Source organism: Hippopotamus amphibius, chromosome 13 (genome assembly GCF_030028045.1).
Source record: "Hippopotamus amphibius kiboko isolate mHipAmp2 chromosome 13, mHipAmp2.hap2, whole genome shotgun sequence".
In the NCBI taxonomy this organism is placed as follows: domain Eukaryota; kingdom Metazoa; phylum Chordata; class Mammalia; order Artiodactyla; family Hippopotamidae; genus Hippopotamus; species Hippopotamus amphibius.
This window is the reverse complement of record NC_080198.1, coordinates 10,700,266-10,721,361: the sequence shown is the minus strand read 5'-3', so window position 1 is coordinate 10,721,361 and position 21,096 is coordinate 10,700,266. Positions and strand designations below refer to the sequence as shown.

The 21,096-nt window shown below is 39.8% G+C and overlaps 1 protein-coding gene across 2 annotated transcripts in view; it reads left to right on the top strand.

Annotated features, from left to right (window-relative positions):
* ARL8B (ADP ribosylation factor like GTPase 8B) overlaps positions 1-12,970 on the top strand; it is a 60,624-nt gene extending 47,654 nt beyond the window's left edge. Inside the window, exons 2-7 of one of the 2 annotated variants that reach the window (XM_057705942.1) lie at positions 1,322-1,402; positions 3,083-3,156; positions 3,780-3,873; positions 6,597-6,664; positions 6,946-7,016; positions 11,890-12,970. In XM_057705942.1, the coding sequence (XP_057561925.1) occupies positions 1,322-1,402; positions 3,083-3,156; positions 3,780-3,873; positions 6,597-6,664; positions 6,946-7,016; positions 11,890-11,939 (438 nt within the window). In that variant the 3' untranslated portion in view covers positions 11,940-12,970. The remainder of the gene's footprint in view (positions 1-1,321; positions 1,403-3,082; positions 3,157-3,779; positions 3,874-6,596; positions 6,665-6,945; positions 7,017-11,889) is intronic. The other variant, XM_057705943.1, reaches the window with a different exon arrangement.
* Positions 12,971-21,096: the final 8,126 nt, after the last annotated feature.

Below are 21,096 nucleotides of genomic sequence, written 5' to 3'. Positions count from 1 at the left end.
AACCATGTGCCTGGATAGAGAGACTTGGTTAAATATCAAGAGTTGATAAAGGGCAGTCAGTATTTTAACAGAATTGTTAATTTCTAAAGTGTATTTCAAATGTGAGAGATGAACCACATTTCTGAACATTCCAAATTGTTAATCTGCTATGTAAAATAATATATAGGATAATATATAGGATAAGCTACAGTAATTCATGTAGTCCTAATTTATTTCCAATTAGAAATAAACAGACTAATGGAAAAGAATTGAGGACTCAGATATAGAGCTGTCTCTTTAGGGAATTTGGTATAATCACATCAATCTAGTTAGGAAAGTGTGGATTTTTAAATGAGGATTGAGGTGATTATAGGTTACCCGTTTGTAAAAAGAACCTTTCTTGCACTGTGTAATAAAATTCCAGATGGATGAACATTTTAAATTTAAAAATACAAATACTATTAGATGATATTTAATTTTAGTCTTCTGACAGTAAGGTCATAAACCAAAAAGAGAATAGAATGGATTACATAAAAAAAGGATCATCTTCACGAAAAAAAAACATTTTATAAGCCTTAATAAAAGACTGACTCAGAAAAGCAACAGTGAATTTTTAAAATAAATTTATTTATTTATTAGCTGCATTGGGTCTTCGTTGCTGTACGTGGGTTTTCTCTAGTTGCAGCAAGTGGGGGCTATTCTTCATTGCGGTGTGCAGGCTTCTCATTGTGGTGTCTTCTCTTGTTGTGGAGCATGGCTCTAGGTGCGTGGGCTTCAGTAGTTGTGGTGTGTGGGCTCAGTAGTTGTGGCTCACGGGCATAGTTGCTCCGCGGCATGTGGGATCTTACCAGACCAGGGCTTGAATCCGTGTCCCTTGCATTGGCAGGCGGAGTCTTAACCACTGCGCCACCCGGGAAGTCCCACAACAGTGAATTTTAACAGTATTATCAAAATAATTTCAAAGCTAAAAATAGAAAGCTTTGAATTTTTACTTCTGATTTACTTCTACCTTGTATGCAAAAATGTATGTATAGGTGGAGGAATTAATAAATGTTCATGTGTAGTTGTACAGTATTTCTTTTCTTAAACTTAAAAATATGTAAAAAATTACATTAGTTTCAAAAATATCTTTAGTGGGAGAATATGTCCTGAATGAAAAAAATAATGCACCTCTTCAAGATTTGTGGCTATCAGGAGTGTTTTCTTAAGGCATATTATTACCATCAGTAAAAAATTAGTTGTTTGCTAAGGTGGATACAGAAGTAATATTGATGTGAAAGGTTTGTAGTGTTATGTGTTTTAATAAAGAACGATTAGTCTAATTTTAAATGTTTTCTTTCAGTCAGGACAGTTCAGTGAAGATATGATACCTACAGTGGGCTTCAACATGAGGAAAGTAACTAAAGGTAACGTCACAATAAAGGTATGTCAGCTTCTTGCCATACTTGATTTAAGCTGTTAGCATATACAAACTAGGAATTTTTCTTTTTGTTTCTTTGCATTTTACGTGAGTATTGGCAGTTCTTAATTAATGAGTGGGCATGTTCCAAAAGGATGTAAATCAGCTTTTTTTCTTTCTTTCCCTAATAGATCAAAATATATAAGTGTTGAAATGTTGTTAAGTGCCTGTAGAAAACTTAGCATATGGGTTGGCAGAAGTAATACTTGGGATTTAGGTGTTCCTAGGAAATAAAAATCGCATCTTCAGAGTATTTGGAATGTGTTATTACATTATTTCATGAATAATATTTTATATTGAAAGATAATTCTTTATAATATTGGTAATTTAGTATTATATTTGTGGTAGCAAATATAACCCAGTTTTCCCTTTCTTTGTCACTAAGCCCTAAAATTAAAACTAAAACAGTGAAATGTTAACTAGTTTAACATAATTTTACTTCTAGAATAAGTTTGATCAGTTTGAATTGTGGACTGTTGGACTGTTTAATTTATTATTGTTATTATTATAGATATATATTTTTGGCTCCCTTGTTCATGGGGGGAGTTTACTTCTTTAGCCTGAACCCCTATGGCCATTTTATCCAATTCTTGTGGCTCACAGAAGCTGTTTACTAGTTCTTTCTGTAGCTTATCTCATGAAGCTTTTATGTTTCGTGCGTGTCTTTATGCGTGTTCCCAGTGTCTGTAGCTATACTGGAAGCCCCTTGAAGATAAATACCATGACTTACACAGGCCTGCAGAGCAGTGCCAACAGTGAGGTTGTTGTGTGTGCTTACTTTCGTACGGACAAAACAATTTTATGTAAGGAAAGCACCTAGGTAGGAATGTTTTCTATGTTATATACAGAATAGTTAAAAATGACCAGATATTAACATATACCCAGTCAGACAATTAAACTTTAATAGATTCTGAATCAGCTGTTCTTTTTCTGTCTTGGACTTCAAATATTATGGATGATGCATGATTGTGTAGATTCTAAGAGTGCTTTTCTTGGACTTCCCTGGTGGTGCAGTGGTTAAGAATCCGCCTGCCAATGCAGGGGACACGGGTTCGAGCCCTCGTCTGGGAAGATCCCACAGGCCGAGGAGCAACTAAGCCCATGCGCCACAACTACTGAGCCCGCGTGTCATAACTACTGAAGCCTGAGCACCTAGAGCCTGTGCTCCACAACAAGAGAAGCCACCTCAGTGAGAAGCCCACGCACCGCAACAAAGAGTAGCCTCCACTTGCCACAACTAGAGAAAGCCCATGCACAGCAACGAAGACCTAACGCAGCCAAAAATTAATTAATTAATTAAAAATAAAAATAAGAGTGCTGTCTTAAAATATATATATGTATTTAATATTGGAAATTTATTGGTTATCAGGCAAGGAAAATATTGCATAAAAACGAAATCTTTGCTCAAGCAGCACCTATTAGATCTAATGTAAACATATTAAATATGAACTTCATGTTTAGAAGTGGCCCCCAAAACTTCCATGTTAAGAGCTTGTTTGAGCTCAAGTGTTTCAGTAGCAGTTTGGCTCTAACATTGTGGAAACGAGCATGTCTGCTTGATCTTTCTCCCCTCCTTCTGCAGTTTTTTTCTTCAGTGTGTTATTTGAAATATCTTTATTAAGAATTGTCTATCTTGATTTGAAGATTTGGGACATAGGAGGACAACCCCGCTTCCGCAGCATGTGGGAACGGTACTGCAGAGGAGTCAACGCTATTGTGTAAGCCGCCTCCCCACCCCTCCCACCTCCCCCCTACAGTCAGTTTAGGTTTCAAGGGAAAAAGTTGTTTTTCATATTTTTAAAGGCTCAGTTTTTATTTCAGGCAATAAAAATCTTTCTTAGATATTTTCTTAGTGTAATCCCATTAACATCAGATTTTAAAAATTTAATCATGGAGTGAGAGTTTTACTTGTTTTTTTGTTTATGTAGCTAAGAGCTAATAGATATAAATGTTTTACTGTCATGTATTATTAGCCCCCTAAGAACAGTCTATCTCTCTGCTTGTTTTATTGAAGTATAGTTGGTTTACAGTATGGTGATAGTTTCAGTGTACAGCGTAGTGAGTCAGTATTTTTGCAGATTATATTCCATTATAGGTTATTATAAGATAATGGGTATAATTCCCTGTGCTATACAGTATATCCTTGTTGCTTATTTAATTTTATATATAGTAGTTTGTATCTGTAGAACAGTCTGTTAAAAAGTATTTTGGGCTGCCAGCCTTTTAAAATCTAGAACTTTATTAACAGTTTGAGTAGTATAAATTAAGAAAATGAAAAATCTGTTAATTATGATCATGAAAGAATATGGAGACATATTGAGATCACTTATTTTTTTTTAAGTTACATGATAGATGCTGCAGATCGTGAAAAGATAGAAGCCTCTCGAAACGAACTGCATAATCTTCTAGATAAGCCACAGTTACAAGGAATTCCAGTAAGTATGGAGTACTAGTTAATTTTACATTAGATAATTATAATATTTATAACTATATTATTAAAGGTATAATTACACATTTTTATTAATTGTGTTGGAAATCAGTAAAAAAAAAATTTCTTTTAAAGCCCACAAGGCTTATATTTACTGAGTATGTGCCATATACTGGGCAGTGTGCTGTTTATTCATTTCTTAACCAGCTACTTATTGAACTATATGTAGTAGGAGCGATGCTTCATCCTGAGGAAACAGTAGTGAGCAGAAGTGAATAGAAACATGCTTCCTCCCATCATGGAGCTTTTGGTTTAGTAGGAAACTAGGTAAATGATAAGAAATCACTTGAGTAATACAGCTGTGATCAGTTCTGCAAAGGAGATGTACAAGGGGCTATTGGAGTTGTAAGTTAGAGGGGAGACTTGATGTTGTTTGAGGGAAGAAGAAAGGATTCCCTGGGGAAGTGCTGCTTGAGCTGAGATGTGAGGGATGTGTAGGCATGCGAGCAATGTGACAGTTGGAGGAAAAGAGAGCTGCAGGCAGAGGCTCTTTGGTAGGAGGACGTGGGGATGGGAGGAGGCCAGAGTCTCTAGAGCACAGAGCGGAGTGGGGAGGGTGGGGTAGAGCGTGGCAGCCAGGAAACTAGAAGGGGCTGGGCAGGACTGGATGGGGAACCATTGTAGTGCTTTAAATGATCAGATTTATTATCTGAATCATTCTGATGTCAGTTTAAGAATGGACCACCGTGGATTGGGGTGGTCGTAGACAAGGCCGTGAGAAGGAAACAGATTGGAAGGATGTTTAGGAAGAGAGGCCACCAGACTTGGTAATGTATTAGAAGGGAAGATATGAAGAATAGTTCCTAGTTCCTGGCTCAGATAGTTAGATGGAAGGTGGCGCCATTTGTTGAGCTAAGGAATGCTGGACAAGGACCAGCTTTCCCCTCGTGACCAGTTCTTGAGTGTCAGATCCTCGCGGTATGTTATCTCAGTTAATCCTCACAATGTATTGAGGTTGATGGTGTGATCCCTCCTTTGTAACAGTTGCTGTTCACAAGATCGCATGGTCATTAGTGTATTGAACAGCTAGGTTTTGAATCCATGTCTTTCTGACTTCAAAGCCTATTCTTTTTCTTCTGTATTAACAGTTCTATATACCATAAAGTAAAAGTATCAACCGTATCTTGATCACCGTAAGAGTTCTTTGTTGCAAGCAATAGAAAGCTGATTTAAGTAGAAAGAAATTCATTGAAAGGGTATTGGGTAGCTCGCAGAGTCTCTACAAAGGCTGCCCATAACCATGTTCAGAAAATAGGCTGGAACAAGGGAAGCCAAGCAGCTGCTAGGACCACAAGCAGACTTACACCGTAGAGTAAGTCTGATGACCTCATGCGGTTTCTGAACACCAAACACAATTGCTTGGATTGGAAGGTCACTTAGTTGATGCCGCTTACCCAGCAGAATGGATTCTCTATCCCTGCTTTCTTACAATACTGGCTCTGCATTCATAGTTTTGGTTGATCCTGGGTTATGTGTTCATTCTCTAGCAGAAAGGAAGGCTGGAAAAGAAATCATCTGCAGAAGCAAGTAGCTTTATTGGGAGGTAGGTTCATAAGGTGGAAGATTTCTTAAATGTAGGAAGAAGGCTACGATGCCAGGCAACCCCCAAACTGACAACTAATCACAAATGACCACGAGATATTTTTTAAAACTCACACAGGTCCAGGTTGAGAACCTGGGGTGACTTAAATAAGACTGCGGAGAGGGGTTGCAGCTGGGGAGGGGAGGACAGGCTGACCAAAGGTGCTGAGATTTGGCTTTTGACTCTCTGACTACTGTGATTTTCACATTTCCCGGAGAGCTCCTGGTAACCTTTGCTCTCTGCCTCTGTCCTTGGCCCTTTCTCCTTTGTGAGAAATAAGAGTCTAGGGCCTACAAGTAGAATCAGTCACGGTGTCTGGAGTCAGGGCTGGGGATAGGGGAAGGTATTAAGTGAAAGAAATATGTTTGACAAGATGACAAGGTAGACATGGCATGTACTTAAGATTGGTCAGAGATACAAGTTCTCAGAGAACATTGATTCAGAGTAAGGATGTTATCAAATACGTTATATGTACTCCTAGTTTTTGCTTTTTGTAAGGCAGAAAGGATGTACCTGGGAAAGATAGAGTGGTAATTGGCATGCCCCTCTCTGCTTTCCTCTTTTTTCAAAGCACATCTGCCAATCAGATGACAACATTTATTCTCAGTTTATGGCTACTGCATTTATCCTGATCCCCAGACTTAATCCAATATCTTAGAATATTTGCACATGGTATTTTATAGGATGCATATAGAATTTTAAAGGCTTTACTTACGTGTCTACTGTTAGGTTAATGACTAACAGAAAAAAATGGTTGAAACTCGTTCCTCCACCCTTGATTGTTAAGATCATACTCACTTTTTGGTAAAGATTTACTAAGAAATAGCAGAATGCATACCTTAGACTTAGCATATTTTAAATAGAAGTTGGCAGCCACATAGTGAATTAAGGACATCTGCCTGGTAGACGTTAGAGTAAATGCTAATTTGAATGATTAAATGAATGAGATAGGCCACCAGTCACATAAATATACTTTAATATTGTGGCATGAGGTAACATCCTGATTTTAATGTCTACAGATATGAATATGATATGCTTCTGTGACCTTTTCTTACATAAAATTTACTCAGTATCTTTTCTTTTTAAAGGTGCTAGTACTCGGAAACAAGAGAGATCTTCCTAATGCCTTGGATGAGAAACAGCTAATTGAAAAAATGTATGTCTTAAGAATGAATGATGGTTTTTTAGAAAAAATTTGGTTCTAAACTATACTATTTTGCCATGACTTTGTTTAGCATTGCTACATTATTCAGTAATGATCATAGCCATGTTTGGGGGTAGATAAGCTTGACATACTAGAGAAGTGAACCTGTAAAATTTTAGTAGTAGTAAAATTATTTCTTTAGTAATTAAAAAAACAAGCAAAATTGAGCAGAGAGTGAAAAGATGACAGTTGTTTTAAACACAGGCTTATTTTCTTAATTCTGCTTCTTATAGGAATCTGTCTGCTATTCAGGATAGAGAGATTTGCTGCTATTCAATTTCTTGCAAAGAGAAAGATAATATAGGTAAGAAATGACTGGTGTTTGTGGAAGCAGTGGGTATCGTTAGAAGGGATGCCTCCTGCTTCTTACTGTGTATTATCCCCATTTCTATTTAAGTGATTTTCCTTATAAAGTACTGTTGCTTTTGCCTCAGGAAAAAGAGTAGACATTATACCTTTTGACAACAAATATAATATCCTGAATCTGCTCTATGCTATTTAAAGAAGTAAATGCAACCAAGACGTGAAGTTAAGCATTATGTCATATCAATTTATTGTGTTAATTTTTGCGGAGCTAGTGTTCAGCTGTGCTTTATAACAGAATGATGTTTTTGAAATAAGATATAAAAATTGGTGTATAGGCACTATAATGATTTTTCATTTATCAAATCAGTATATTACTGCAGTATGTTAGCACTCTAAAGTATAAGCCAAAAATACCCTTTATTTACTTAATGTCTGTATTAATTTCCTGCCATAGCAAAGTACCACAAACTGAGTGGCTTTAAAACAGCAGAGATGTATTCTCTCAGGTTGAGGAAGATAGAAGTTTGGAATCAAGGTGTCAGCAGGGCCGTGCTCTTCTGAAAGCTCTCGGGGAGGATCCCTTCCTGCCTTTTCCTGACTTGTGGTTGCCAGCAGTCTTTGATGTTCCTTGGTTGTAGATACATCGCTCCATGCTCTGCCTCTGGCTTCACATGGCCTTCTGTGTGTGTGTGTCTGTGTCTCTTAAGACGCATGTTACTGGATTAGGGTAGGCCCAATCCAGTATTACCTCCTCTTATGTCTGCAAAGACCCTATTTCCAAATAAATTCTGAGGTTCTGTGTGGAGGTGGATTTTAAGAGGACACCATTCAGTCCAGTACAGTATCTTAAAGAATAAGTACATCTGACTCAACTTTAGTCTCAATTAATTTAGTGAGGGATTATTTAATAAAAGTGTATTGGCGTGGAGAGAATCAAAAGGTTAAAAAAGAAAGATAAACGGAGGTGTTTGACAAGATGAAAGGCTATTGAACATTAGACAGCTGCTTGAGTGAAAAGACCAGTAACAGTGCAATAAAATACAGTAAAAGATACCTTCCTGGCAAAAGCTTCTCAAGCTCAGTCTTGTCTGGCATGACAGGCTCAACCAGAGTTTGAAAGGAGAGTTTAATGCGTGTGCCTTGAAACAGATGGGTAGGAAGCTAGGGATTTTCATGGTTCCTTCGCTTCTCCCCATTTGGTGGTCACTGGTGAAAAAACTTCTGTTTGTGGGTCACTATAGAAAACGAGGCTGTCTATTGGTGCTGCATGGTGGCTAGAGACAGCATGGGCTTTTGGAGTAAGGCAGCCTCAGGCTGGAACACCTGGTCCGAAGTTACCTTCGATAGAGGGTTTAAACTCCCTGATCTCCGAGTTTTACTCTTTTATAAAATGGGGACGATGGCACTGACTTCAAAACTCTCTTAAGGAGAGGGAGTGAGAAAATGAATTGCATAGTGTTTGATGTATGGTAGACATCACAGGGGTGAGTTCGTTTCTATTGCTGCTGTCAGTTAAAATCAAGGACTAAAATTACAGGCATGCTCCTGGAGACTCCAGAGGAGAATCCATTCCTTTGCTCTTTTCAGCTTCTAGAGACTGCCTGCATTCTTGGCTCAAGGCATCTTCCCCATCCTCAGCTTCCCTCTCTCTGACCATTTTTCCATAGTCGTATCTTCAATTCAAAATGAATGAATATTGGAATAAAATGTAATAAATCAGTAGTGCAAGAACAGTGTGTTTAAAAGGGATTCTGACACTTTTTCTTTAGCCTTCGTTCAGTATGTATTGATTCTCACCATACTTCACTTTTTTTTCAAGTCGGTTCCAGTGTATATCTCAGCTCCTCCCCTACTCCTTTCAAACGTGCTCTTAATTAGTTTATAATATTGATAGTTTTCTGGTGGATTCTGGGTTTCCTTTAAAGACCACCTAAAGCAATCTGAGCCCAATATGTTGCTGATGGACAGAAACTGTCCTCTATTATATGATGGAATAAGTGACTTGTTATTTTGGGAACATCCAGTTAATTTGAGAATAGACTATTCCAGCACTTAGGGCTACTTCAGGTTTATTTAACATGTTTTTCCTATCTTGGGGGAACTCTTGTTAAATTTTAAGTTGTGCCCCTAAGAGAGCATTTACTTATGCAGCAGTGGTTCCCATTGAGGGATTTTTCCCCCCAGAGACATCTGGCAATGTCTGAAGACATTTTGGTTGTCTTAATGAGGAGAGTGATGCTGGCATCTAGTGAGTAGAGACCAGGGTGGTTCTAAACATCCTGCAGCCTCCACAGCTGAGAATTGTTCAGCCTAAAATGTCAGTAGTGGCAAGATTGAGAAACCCCATTCTACATCAACCATAATTTTTAGTACATTTCCCTATTCTGTAAATCCATTACTCCCTTATGTTTTCTCTGGTATTTTCCAACATGGGGGAAAAAAAAGTGTTTGAAGGGAGAAAAAAATCCTTTATTTTACCACTGTGACAAACTAGCCAGATACTTTGCTGAAAAAATCTTGTGACCTCATATATGAAGCAAATGCAGAAGAGCTGGTGAGAATTTCTTTCGCTCTTTGAGGCTAATCTTCACAGTTTGCTGTAGAGCTCCACAGTCACCAGGTTTGTGATCGTAGAACTCCTGGTTCATTTCGTATTATCCAGCCCAAGGAGCAAGAAATATAACTAACAGCCAGGTCAGACTTCTTGAGTAATGAAGTCTCAGAACACTCTCATTAATTTCAGCTTTTTTATAACATATTTTAGTACCAAAAAGTATTGCTCCAAAAAGTATTTCAGTTGCCCATGGGTTGTATGTTATACTTCCAACTTCCTAATGTGGCAGACAAGGTACCTTAGTTTCAATAGTAATTTGTCCTCAAACTACTCATAGATTACTTCAAGGAAGCTGATCTTTGCAAAGATGGCTTATACTTGTAGCTGTTTTTATCATGGAAGATAACTCCTCCTGCATCTGAATCCCTTTTTTTTTTCTTTTTTGCCTTTTATTCTAGTGTTAAGGATTCATCTGTCTTTAGGATATGACTTACGTCCAGTGTCCACAAGTTGGTTTTGTTTTTTTTTTTAGTGAATTTCTTAAATATTTAAACCTAGTCATTTCACCGTCAGATTTCCCTTTTCCTCCATCCAGTTCAAATGAGTGTGGCTTTGCTCTTATTACACACTGCTGTCCTCCTTTTGAAGTGCAAATGACCCGCTTCAGCAGTTGGGTTAAATCATTGTTTCCACAACTCTGAACAGGTTATGTTTGTTCAGATCTCAGCGTTAGGCTTTTCTTTGTATACAGTGTTTGGCTTATGTTTCTCTTATGCATGTTAGCTGGGGAACTGGGAGATTGAATGTGCACTCGTCTTTCAGGCTTGGAGAATAGAGTGCGGCTTCTAAAGATGCTCACGTGCCCTGTATGTGGATAACACATTTTAAAAAACTCAAGGACAGTAATTCAGTGTTTTGAATTAGCTGCCTTCTCCTGTCAGTCTAAGTGCTTTTCTTGGCTCCTCTCGGCCACTGCAGCTTCAGTTGCCACGTCTGCAGTGGTATCTTGCCAGTCTCCCTCTCTGCCTCAGATCTGTACAGCTGAAACTACCTGCTGGGCATCTCCATGTGCTACCTTCTGCATCTCAGGCTTGATGTGCTTACTGCCAAATTCTTAGTCTTCTTTCTCAAGCCTGTTCTCCCTTTAGCCACTGTGTTAGTCAGCAGCTGCATGACACACACACTTGTTCAGGCCAGAAGTACCTTGCTCACCCACTGCCTTTGGGCAGTCTTGTTAGTTCTGTATTTTAAACATGCTCCTCAGTTTGTTCCTCTCCATTCCTCCAGCACATGATTTGCTTCAGGCCTTTGTTCCTTTCCTATTCCTGTTGTGATAGTCTCTATACCGGCAGCCCTCCAGTTTGCCCTCCTCTGTTGCCACTGTTGAACTTACTACAGTAAACTTATAGTTTATAATAAACAATATAGTTTCCCTACTTAAAATTTTCCAATGACTTCTTACTGACTTGAGGATAAAATCCAAACTTCTGAGCATCTTCGAATAGCATACAAAGTTATCTGGCTCCCTCTAGGCCTGTGGTTCTCAACTGAAGGCGACTGTGCTCCGCAGGGGACATTTGGAGATATCTGGAGACATTACTTCTTGTCACAGCTGAGGATGGGGGGGTGGTGATAATGGCATCTTGTGGTCAAGGTTATAGATAGATTAGATTGCACAATATTCTATTATGCACAGCAAAGAATTCTCTAGCCCTAAATGTCAAAAGGGTGAGCTGAGAACCCCCACTGTAGCCTTAGCAGTGAGTGGCACCCCTTCCCCATCCCTGTGCCACAGCTTATCACTTGTAACCCAGCCAGAGCGCCACAGAGTTTCACGGGTTTGCTTATTCTATTACTTTTGCTCTTTCTTTTGCCTGGAATTGTTTGGGGCCATCCTCCAAACCCAAATGATTACTTACGTGTTTTCCAGCTGTTACACGGAAAGCTCCTTGAGGGCAGAGAGGGGTTCTCCCATCTCTTTGCATTCCTGGAACTTCACATACAATACCTGATCTTATAGGCAATCAGTAATTTTTGAATGAATAAAGGAAGGCACAAGCTGTTCTGTACACAATTTAACTTTTAAATTGGAGATTCTTCAGTCTCGTGTTTCCAGATTAACCTCTTGAAGGTCAGGGAATGAAGAATAGTAGGATAGATACAGATATCTATATAAGTATAGTTGTATAGAGGCAGAAAAGAAGAGGGCAGGCCCAGCATATACTTTGAAATAGCTGCATTTTAAATATTATCTCTGATATTTAGTTTCTTAACTTCGATATCTTAACATCTTCACTTTTTTTCCCTCCATCTTTAGATATCACACTTCAGTGGCTTATTCAACATTCAAAATCTAGAAGAAGCTGAAGCATCTCCTGACGTCTTCCAGTCCTTGCTGGCTATAATCCTAGAATTATTGTCCGTTCCTCTGAAGTACTTCCCAGAATACGGTCCTTCCTAAACCCAAGAAATTGCCTTTTTCAGAGTTTATTTCTCATGTGCACTGCTGAAGATGTGTATCCCTAATCCTTCATAAAGAATCAACTAGAGTTGTCATGATAAAGTCAGCACATACAAAAAGGCTTCTTATACATACTTGTCTTAAACAGTGTGTAGAGCTTTTTTTTTTTTTTTAAAAAACACACACACTTTTGACCATCTTAAATCAAGAAAAATTGCATATTTCTGTTCTGGTCTTTCTGGGCCAGGTTTTTATATTGGTTTTCAGTAAATGTCTATCTATGATATTTCATTATAGAGTCCAGTAGCTTGATACTGATACTGACTTGTTACAGCATGAAGTTTCTAGTGCCACACACAGTATTTAGAAAACCTTTAGCCTGACTCATGTGGGATAGAAACATGATGTTTCATATCTCACACATGCATGTGAAATGTATAATTACACCTTAGGAATTTAAAAAATGGTCTGCAAAGAGTGAGCAGAGGCACCAGATCAGTGTTGTTATTGGTTCTTTACACTGGCAAGATCTTAGGCGATGCATTTTAAACAGATTCTGCTTTCTGAGAATCCTTCATCTCCAGATAGCAGTTGGGGGTACGGAAGGAACTGAGGCATGCTGTTTTGTATCTGTCCAGATCATTAATTCTATATTTTTTCTTCTTTCTTTTTCCTGGTTCAACACACTTTTTTAAGGGGTTGGGAATTGAAGATTTTCTCAAAAGCTTTCATGAATTTAGAGCATTCCAGCCAATGTAATAAAACGTGTTAAGAATGTCAGACTGTTCAAACACCTGTTTGTTCTTTCTCTCTCCAGTCATTAAACTAGTGCTGCTGCATGACACTCTAACTCCTCACTTTTTATATTCAGTCATAAAGTTGACTTTCAGCACAATAGATACTTATAAACAAATAAAATTCTTATTTTTCTCTCTTATCGATGTAAGGTTTGGCACTCTTTTGTCCGGTGCCATTAGACATCTTGATTATTGTGACAACTCTAGACCTGCCTGCTTTATCTGATGTGATCCTGCACAACGGCCGCAGGTTGTTGAATAATCACACAGAGAGCTGAGGAACTGATGCCGTCTGTTGTTTGCCTCTATGATACGGAGATGTATAAAAACTTACATGAACATGTTTTGTAGTTTAGTGATCTCCATACACATAAAGGGACATCTTAACACTGGATCACTGGTAAATTGTTACTTACGCAGCCCACTGTAGTAGAGTCAGCTCTGTGGCACACCTGCTTCTGTGTTGCCTCACACTGTGTGTGGTTTTGTTTTTGTTAAGCAGCGTTCATGTAGACAGTGCATTTCCAGACATGTTGAGCACTCGAAGTGCAGTCAACAGCAAGTTCTTTTAATGACACCAGTTTTAATTTATAGACTGCCACAGCCTTAACAGCATTCTATACAAAATACTGCACCGTGTTGCAGACACTACTTGCTTTTCTCCGCTCACATTTTTATGAGTAGAATCTCAGCTTTTAAAATTCTGTTCTTATTCTTTGAGGCATGTTGCATACTTCCCTGATGGACTGGATGGTTCTGTAAACGAAGGGATATTTAAGCTTGCTACTGTACTTCAGCACCGTTAATGGTCACTGTGAACCATTGCAGAGAATGTGGCAATATGCTTGTGCCTAAAAGGAGGAATCGGAACTAGAATGTGTGACTCTGTGGGGACCGCATAGGTTCGTTACTTGACCTACAGCTATACCGTAATGTGTTTGTGTGTCTGTTCATTGCTTCCAGAGTTCCAAGACATCCAGACACTACTGCCCACATTTTGCTGTGCATTAACCTCTGCATGTGAAACCTAACAGTTACTGAACTTTGTAAATACGTGAATTTTTTAATTTAGGTGGATGCATTTTTTTTTTGTCTGTTTACTGCTCTTCTAAGCTTTATTCAATAAACTTGCATTTTCAGGGTTGTATTGACAGTTTTAACTTAAGATGTGCATCATGATGGAAGGTGCTGACGTTTCTGGAAGGGGGAAGAAAGTTACCTTGAGCAGGGTCTGTAGACCGTGTGCTAGAAAGACGTCAGCTCAGCTGTCAAAAAATTGGGTCTGTGGGCTAGTTAAAATAGAAACAAACTTTTGAATATGCACAGAATTGACATTGCGATTTGGGGGTGGGGGGAGTGGTAGAGGAAATGCTACTACTTGTAAACGGTCATCATACACCAAATTTAGGACTTCTTAAAATAAGTGTCAAGAACTAGTTAAGCATTTTGTAATCCAGTTTTAAGAATCATAACAAAACTATTAATAAACTGAAATTACAAGACATGTCTACTTACTGACTGCAGTTCCAGAATGAAAAGATTTGAAGTATCAAAAGTGGTTTTCCCAAAGAGGCACACTTTGGCCTGTTGTGTTTAGTATGTTATCTTTTGCACTATAAAAGTGAACATTTATCCCCTCAAAGCTGTTGGGGAAATAATGTTATGTATTTTTACTCAGAGAAGTTGAGCTTGGCTCTTCCTCCATATCCACACTGTCCTTGTGTACAGCCAGATGGTGTTGGTCAACTGGATGTGTTATCTTGCGTTTCTAGGATAGAAGTAAGTATCTGGATATCGGGTTTCAATTCTTTTACTGAATCGGTGGAGCCATTTAGTCAACCTATCAGCTTGGTCCTCTTCTCAACAACTTCTTACTAAAGCAATTTTTGAAGGAGGAGTGTGTTGGGGGCGGGGGTGGGTACAGGCTGTAAATTTAGCTTACGTTACCCTCCATTCTAAGTCTGTATTTTGCTTTCAGAAACTGAGACTTCTAAAATGAGTCCCTTTGGGGACTTCCCTGGTAGTCCAGTGATGAAGACTTCACCTTCCAATGTAGGGGGTGCAAGTTCGATCCCTGGTTGGGGAGCTAAGGTCCCACATGCCTCGCGGCCCAAATATCAAAACATAAAACAGAAGCAGTAGTATAACAAAGACTTTAAAAAATGGTCCACGTCAAAAAAAAAAATCTTAAAAAAAATAAAATTAGTCCCTTTGATTCTGTCAAGCAGAGTGGATGTATTGGACTGTGTCTGCTTTTGTGTTTATTGTTTTTGAGTGAGGAACTAACTGCCTTGTGTATTCTATTTATATAGGACCCAGTTATACTGAAATCTTATTGCTTTGGTAATTCCAGCCTCTTTTAGGGGCTGGTGGGTTGAGGACTGGAGCAGTTAATTTAGTGTAGCCAGAACCATAAGTGTAACATCCAATTGGCAGAATGCTTTTCTCTAAAAATGTGCCATTGGGGGGACCACCATGTTCAGTATGTGAGATATTTTCATTTCGTTACAACCTCGAAAGGTTGTACTCTCAGCAACATGAGTATCTGAAGATACTTGGAAAGGAAGACAGTAAAAGCAAACACTAGGCTTGCCCGACTTCCCTTCTGTGGAACCCATGACAGGTGCTTCCTGTTGATTAGTAAATATCCTCCACACAATTTCTGTTTAAAATTCAGCTATTAATAAAAATGGGCACTTGCTGCCTCTTGAATGTTCTTAGGGAAACAGAAGCAAGTCATTGGCATGCTAGACAGACTCAATGGAAAGTTTTTAATCTGAGCAACAGCAGTAGTCATTCATTATTCCATTTTATTAACAAGGCTGCTCTTCAGTAAGGTAGTTCTATTTTAAAATCCCAGGGTAGCTGGTGATTTAGGTAATGCAGATTTCCTGGCAGGAATCAGGAGGGGGAGGGTGCCTTAGCCTCATTTTCAGGGGCTTGCAGGACTTGCATTCATAAAAGGGTTATGGTGGGAAAAGAATCGTCAGCTTACAATGCTCACTTCGCTTGGTTCTGTCAAGAGTGCTGGATCTGCGTTTAAGAGAATGAGTTCTTTGCAGTTAACTGATAGTGTGACCGTGGTGAGCTGCTGAACCCCCTCTGGCTCTGTAGTTTCCCCTTCCGTAAAATGAGTAAAGGATTTCTAATATCATTTCTCCCACTAACAGGCTATGGTTCTAGCAGCCTAGAGATTTGGATGGTGATGAAACAGAAAGCAAGGCAGAGAGATGAGAATGCCCCCTGGTCCTAGTGTCCTAGTGATTATGTTAGTATTGCGTGTTTCTTCCACTTGAAAATAATCCTAAGAACACAGAAATATTTACATTTCATAACTTTAACATAGTTAAGGGCTGGAGATCACAGACATTTTACAGAATGATGTAGTAGCTTACATTTTGTTTGGAGGAAATGCTGTAACCACACGGGTTTATACTTTGAAAGCCATTTAAAGTCTTAAAAGCATTTCTTTCAGACTGCAGAAAAATGTGTATTCTGGTATACAGTGTGGAAAAATGTAAACCATATATATAGTACCAATTTGGGGGCAAGTGTTTACAGTGAATGTTTAACACTTTATAACTGCTGTGTTGCTAAGTTCTGCTAGAATTTATTTAGAGCTTGGAGAAACCTGGGGCAGTTGGAAAATACTTCCTTTAAAATAGTAAGGGGGGGGACCCCCAACAAAATCAATACATTCCCTTTTGAACATGGGAAGTAGAACATTAACAGATTGCTAATGATAGTATGTCTCCAGCCAGCTCTTATATAATCCACCGCTTTGGCCTCCCCTCAGTTTTGTATAATCTGTATCACATCATGTACTATCTTGTTTCTACATTTTAAGAGTCTATCATTTCTATCTACTGTTACCCAATACATGAATTAGATGACTCCTTTTTCTATTTGTATCATTCCTTAAGGAAAAAGAAATTATTTGTCTCTCATGATCCAGTTTGTGAAATTGCTAGTTCTCCTCACCCTTCAAAGAAGGGTTAAGAATATATATCATTCCTACTTTTTCCGGATGCATCAATAACTTAAGGGCTGGGGCATGGCACATGAGTGGTGATGCAAATCAGTTCTTGATGGAAAGTTGCTGCGTTTGATTTAGTGGTTTAGTAGTTAGAATATGTGGGAAAGGAGGCTCACCACTTTTTTTTGTTCTATTTATTTTTTGAATAAGTTGATTTTTCATATGTAAGTCACGATTCAAAAATCGAAAATACGTAAAAAGACACATGAACTGTTGATCCCACCCTTGACTGAGTAACCTCTTTTCCATCACCACCTGGTCCTACAGGTCACTCATCAATTTCTTATTTATCTTGCTAGTGTTTTCTTAATATAAAAAGCAAATAGAAATACATACTTTAAAAAAATCTCTTGTATAGAAGGTATTTGAACATTGCTTTTTTCCACTTACTATGTACTGATGATATTTCCCCAGCAATATGCAGAGAATTCCTCATTTGCTTTCACAGCAATATGGCTCCCGTTTCATTGTGTGTGGTTTTCACTGTGTGGTTCCATCACTTATTTAACTGGTCCTTATTGATACACATTTGGGTTGTCTATAACCTTTTGCTTTTATAAACAATACTGCAGTGGATTATTACGTACATGTGCAGCAATTCACAGAAACATATCTGGGTCAGAGGGTAAATGCCTTTGCACTTATGCTGGGAATTGCCACATTGCCCCTCACAGGGGATGTACTAGTTTTTATCTCCACCAGTCTCTGTTCCCTGTGTCTTGCCATCAGAGCGTGTTGACAGATGTCTGCCCATAAAACAGGAATGATAATTATATACTGTCCAATTTTAAAACAGATGTGGAATTTAGCTTTTCTTATCTACCTGAGGAAAGAATATTACTGAGTTCTGGAGTTGGATCTTTGCCAAATTAATCATGGGGTTACAGGCACTCCCCCCTTTTTTGCTTAAGTTTATTCTCCCACCCCCCCTTATAAAGCAGGTATACATTGCTTCAGAGAAGAAGCAGTGGGCTTCACTGGTGGTGCAGTGGTTAAGAATCCACCTGCCAACGCAGGGGACGCAGGTTCGAGCTCTGCTTCGGGAAGATTCCACATGCTGCGGAGCGACTAAGCCCCCGCACCACAACTACTGAGCCTGTGCTCTAGAGCCCGTGAGCCACAACTACTGAAGTCCATGCACCTAGAGCCTGTGCTCTGCAACAGGAGAAGCCACCACCATAAGAAGCCTGCACACTGCAGTAAAGAGTAGCCCCCACTCTGCAACTACAGAAAGGCTGCACACAGCAATGAAGAACCAATGCAGCCAAAAAATAATTTAAAAAAAAAATGCAGTAATCAGTTTTAAAAGTCATCACATCACTTGATTTTTTTTACATTATTGCTTTGGATAATCACAACTTCTTACAGTAGAAAAATCCCTCCTTTTAATAGACTATATTAGTCCTGATATTTAATATAGGAAGCTCTGGGACTACCCTCTAGGGTCATCAAAGGGTCGGAGTTTTATTCTGGGTTTGCAGTTTTAGGAACATAGTGTATTGACTCACTCACCTCACAAGACTGATCCTGAAAACTGGTAATGTGTCTATTTATTTATAGTGGAAGGTATCTCTAGAGGCACTGAAATAGATGTAAGTAGTCATCTCCTTCAACTATCAAAGTAAGAGGGAGACTGAATTTGGATCACCTTGTGGGATGTAACCCAAATCACAGATTTGGGACCGTGATGTGTGGAAGCTGGAACAGATTGAGTTCAGTAGAACTGGAATTAGAGTTGTGGATTCAAAGCTTTTTCAACTGTTCTTAGACTGTGGTGAGTTTTAGCCCTTGTTCTATTTTATACTTGGTTTCCTTAGACACATTTTTCTCTTAAAATAGTGCTTTGAAAATAGGAGGGGCTTAGTTATTTAATTCATCCAACAGACCTCAGCTCTCTATGTTCCAGGTACTTTTACTAGATGCTGGTCTTAACACAGTTGATGAGTAGTAGTAATAGGGCTCACCATGTGTGTAGCACTGTTGTAGGTTACTATATACAATAAATAACTTGATTCTCACAACCATATGTGGTAAGTGCTGTTCTTATCACCCTCATTTTACAGATTAGAAAACAGGTCCTGAAAAGTAACTTCCCAAGGTTACTCACAGGGCAGTGCTGAGATCTGAACACCTGGCAGTTGGACTTCTGAGTCTGGGTTCTTCGATGTTATCTCTGGTGTCACCCGTTTTTACCATAGTGCATTTCTGTGTTCTTTTTAATCAGTCTCCTGATGCTTTTGTGAGATTATGTGTGGAAAAACCTATCACAAAACAGATTCTTAGAGAGTTGATTTTTAAGATTGGGTTTTCTAGTTAGATATGGGAGTTGTTACAATCTTAGCCACACTTACCTTGAGGGGAGTCTAGTCTGGTCTAATCTAAAGGGCTAGCACAAGACTTCTGTTGTTTTTGTTCAGCTTGATTGGAGAAGGAAACATTTTCCAAACCTGGCCCCTAAATCCTAGGCTATGCCTTGCAGGACACTAGTGTCAGCATTGTTGGTCTGGGAAGAGTAGAGAAGGACCAGTCTTTCTTCACTTTGAGGGCCAATTAGTTATAATAAATTCCTGGGACTAAAGTGTGAGAAACCAGGGCAGTAGCTGTTTTTCTGCCTAAAGCCAACTAGCTTGGAGAACTTGAGTCCCCCAACGTGACTTCTTCCCTTATGGCTTATGGAACAGAGCTTACAAGATTTTCTGCGAAGATTAAATGAGAACACGTGAAAGTATTTTGAAACTTGCCAGACATATACAACTGGCAGCTATTGTCAGTTTGACCATGAAAAGCATCTTGCAAAAGTTTTCTCTGGTTATGAAAAAAGATTTGTTTTTATTAGAGCTTGTCTCTAATGTGAAGACAGGAGCTATTACCAGTGTGGTCTGTAGTTGACTGTGGTGAGTTAAAATTTGCAATAAAGTAACTTAGGGAAGCAACACACAGCACTACCTTAACGTTCACATTCCCTTTGCAAGTTCCGAGAGGCAGACCTGAAAGCTGAGGATCAGTTGCTGATGTTGGACTTTCAGCAGGGTCCCTAGGTGCCTTTCACAGAGGAAAAGAATCTATGTAGGCAAAAGAGCCAGGCTCCAACTCTTTTTACACTCTTCTCAATGCTTGGGCAGGCCTACCGGGATTTTGGACAGGAATAAGGCTCAGCTAAGAAAAAGGGCCTTGCTGTGTGCCAGCTACTTTGTGTTCTAATCAGATGTTTCTTTGGCTTCCTTCTCAGTCCCCACTGCACCTCCTCTGTGTTGCTAAAAGTCCTCTGACTCTGAGAACGGGATGAGTGTGCCACATGACAACTTTATCATCCTCTTAATCACTCCCTTGGTCACTCAGCCAATCTCTGATTTGAGCCACCCGTCAGGCCTTGCTTCCCAAGCTTTTCAGGAACCTCGGTATAAGGGGCACACGGTCTAAACTTACGGAGGGCAAACCTTAGCTGACATTTCCAAACGCAGCAAACAAAAGAGAACAGAACCCCTAAACTGTTGAGTCATCAGATGGAAGCAATAGCCCTTCAGAGCTGATGTTTGCCACCTTATTAATTATGGGAAGTAGATACAGAGGGGTAAAGTGACTTGACGAGGAACATTTCCTGAGATTGCCGGATGCTAAGAACGGCTCAAGAGCACTTGTTACACACACATTCTCGGGACCCTCCGTTGGAGTTGGACAGGTCTAGGACAGGACCCGGGAATATGGCTTCTAGGGTCACCGTGAGCGATTCTTACAAATTAGGGTGTTTTCATAAAAAAAGTGTTAAAGGAGGACGAGTTAGGATATCGTAACAAAATTCAGGATACCGTTTTGTGCAGCCTTAAGCTAAACGGTGGCATCATCCCCTCTACCATGAAACAGAAGAATTAAAAACCCTGCCCTACAGAAATGCCCCTTTCCCTCCTCGCTCCTCCCGTCTTTTACCTGTCACCGTCCCCAGCACAGAGCTGGAGCGGTGCCCTCCCACTCCAGCTCCGCGGGAGAACAGGCTCTGCGCGGAACCAGGCGGGCCCGGGGCCACATCCCCGTCCGGCGGCCGGTCGCTCCCGTGCCGCGCTCCCATTGGCTGGAAGTTCCCTCGTCCGGAGCCCGGGCGGCCCCGGCTCGCCACGCCAGCCCGTCCGACTCCGACCGCCCAGGGGGCGGGGCCGGGCTTGGGGGCGGGGCGGGGCCAGGCTTGGGGGCGGGGCGGGGCCTCGCGGGGCCGAGGGTGCGCCGGGCGGCCTATGG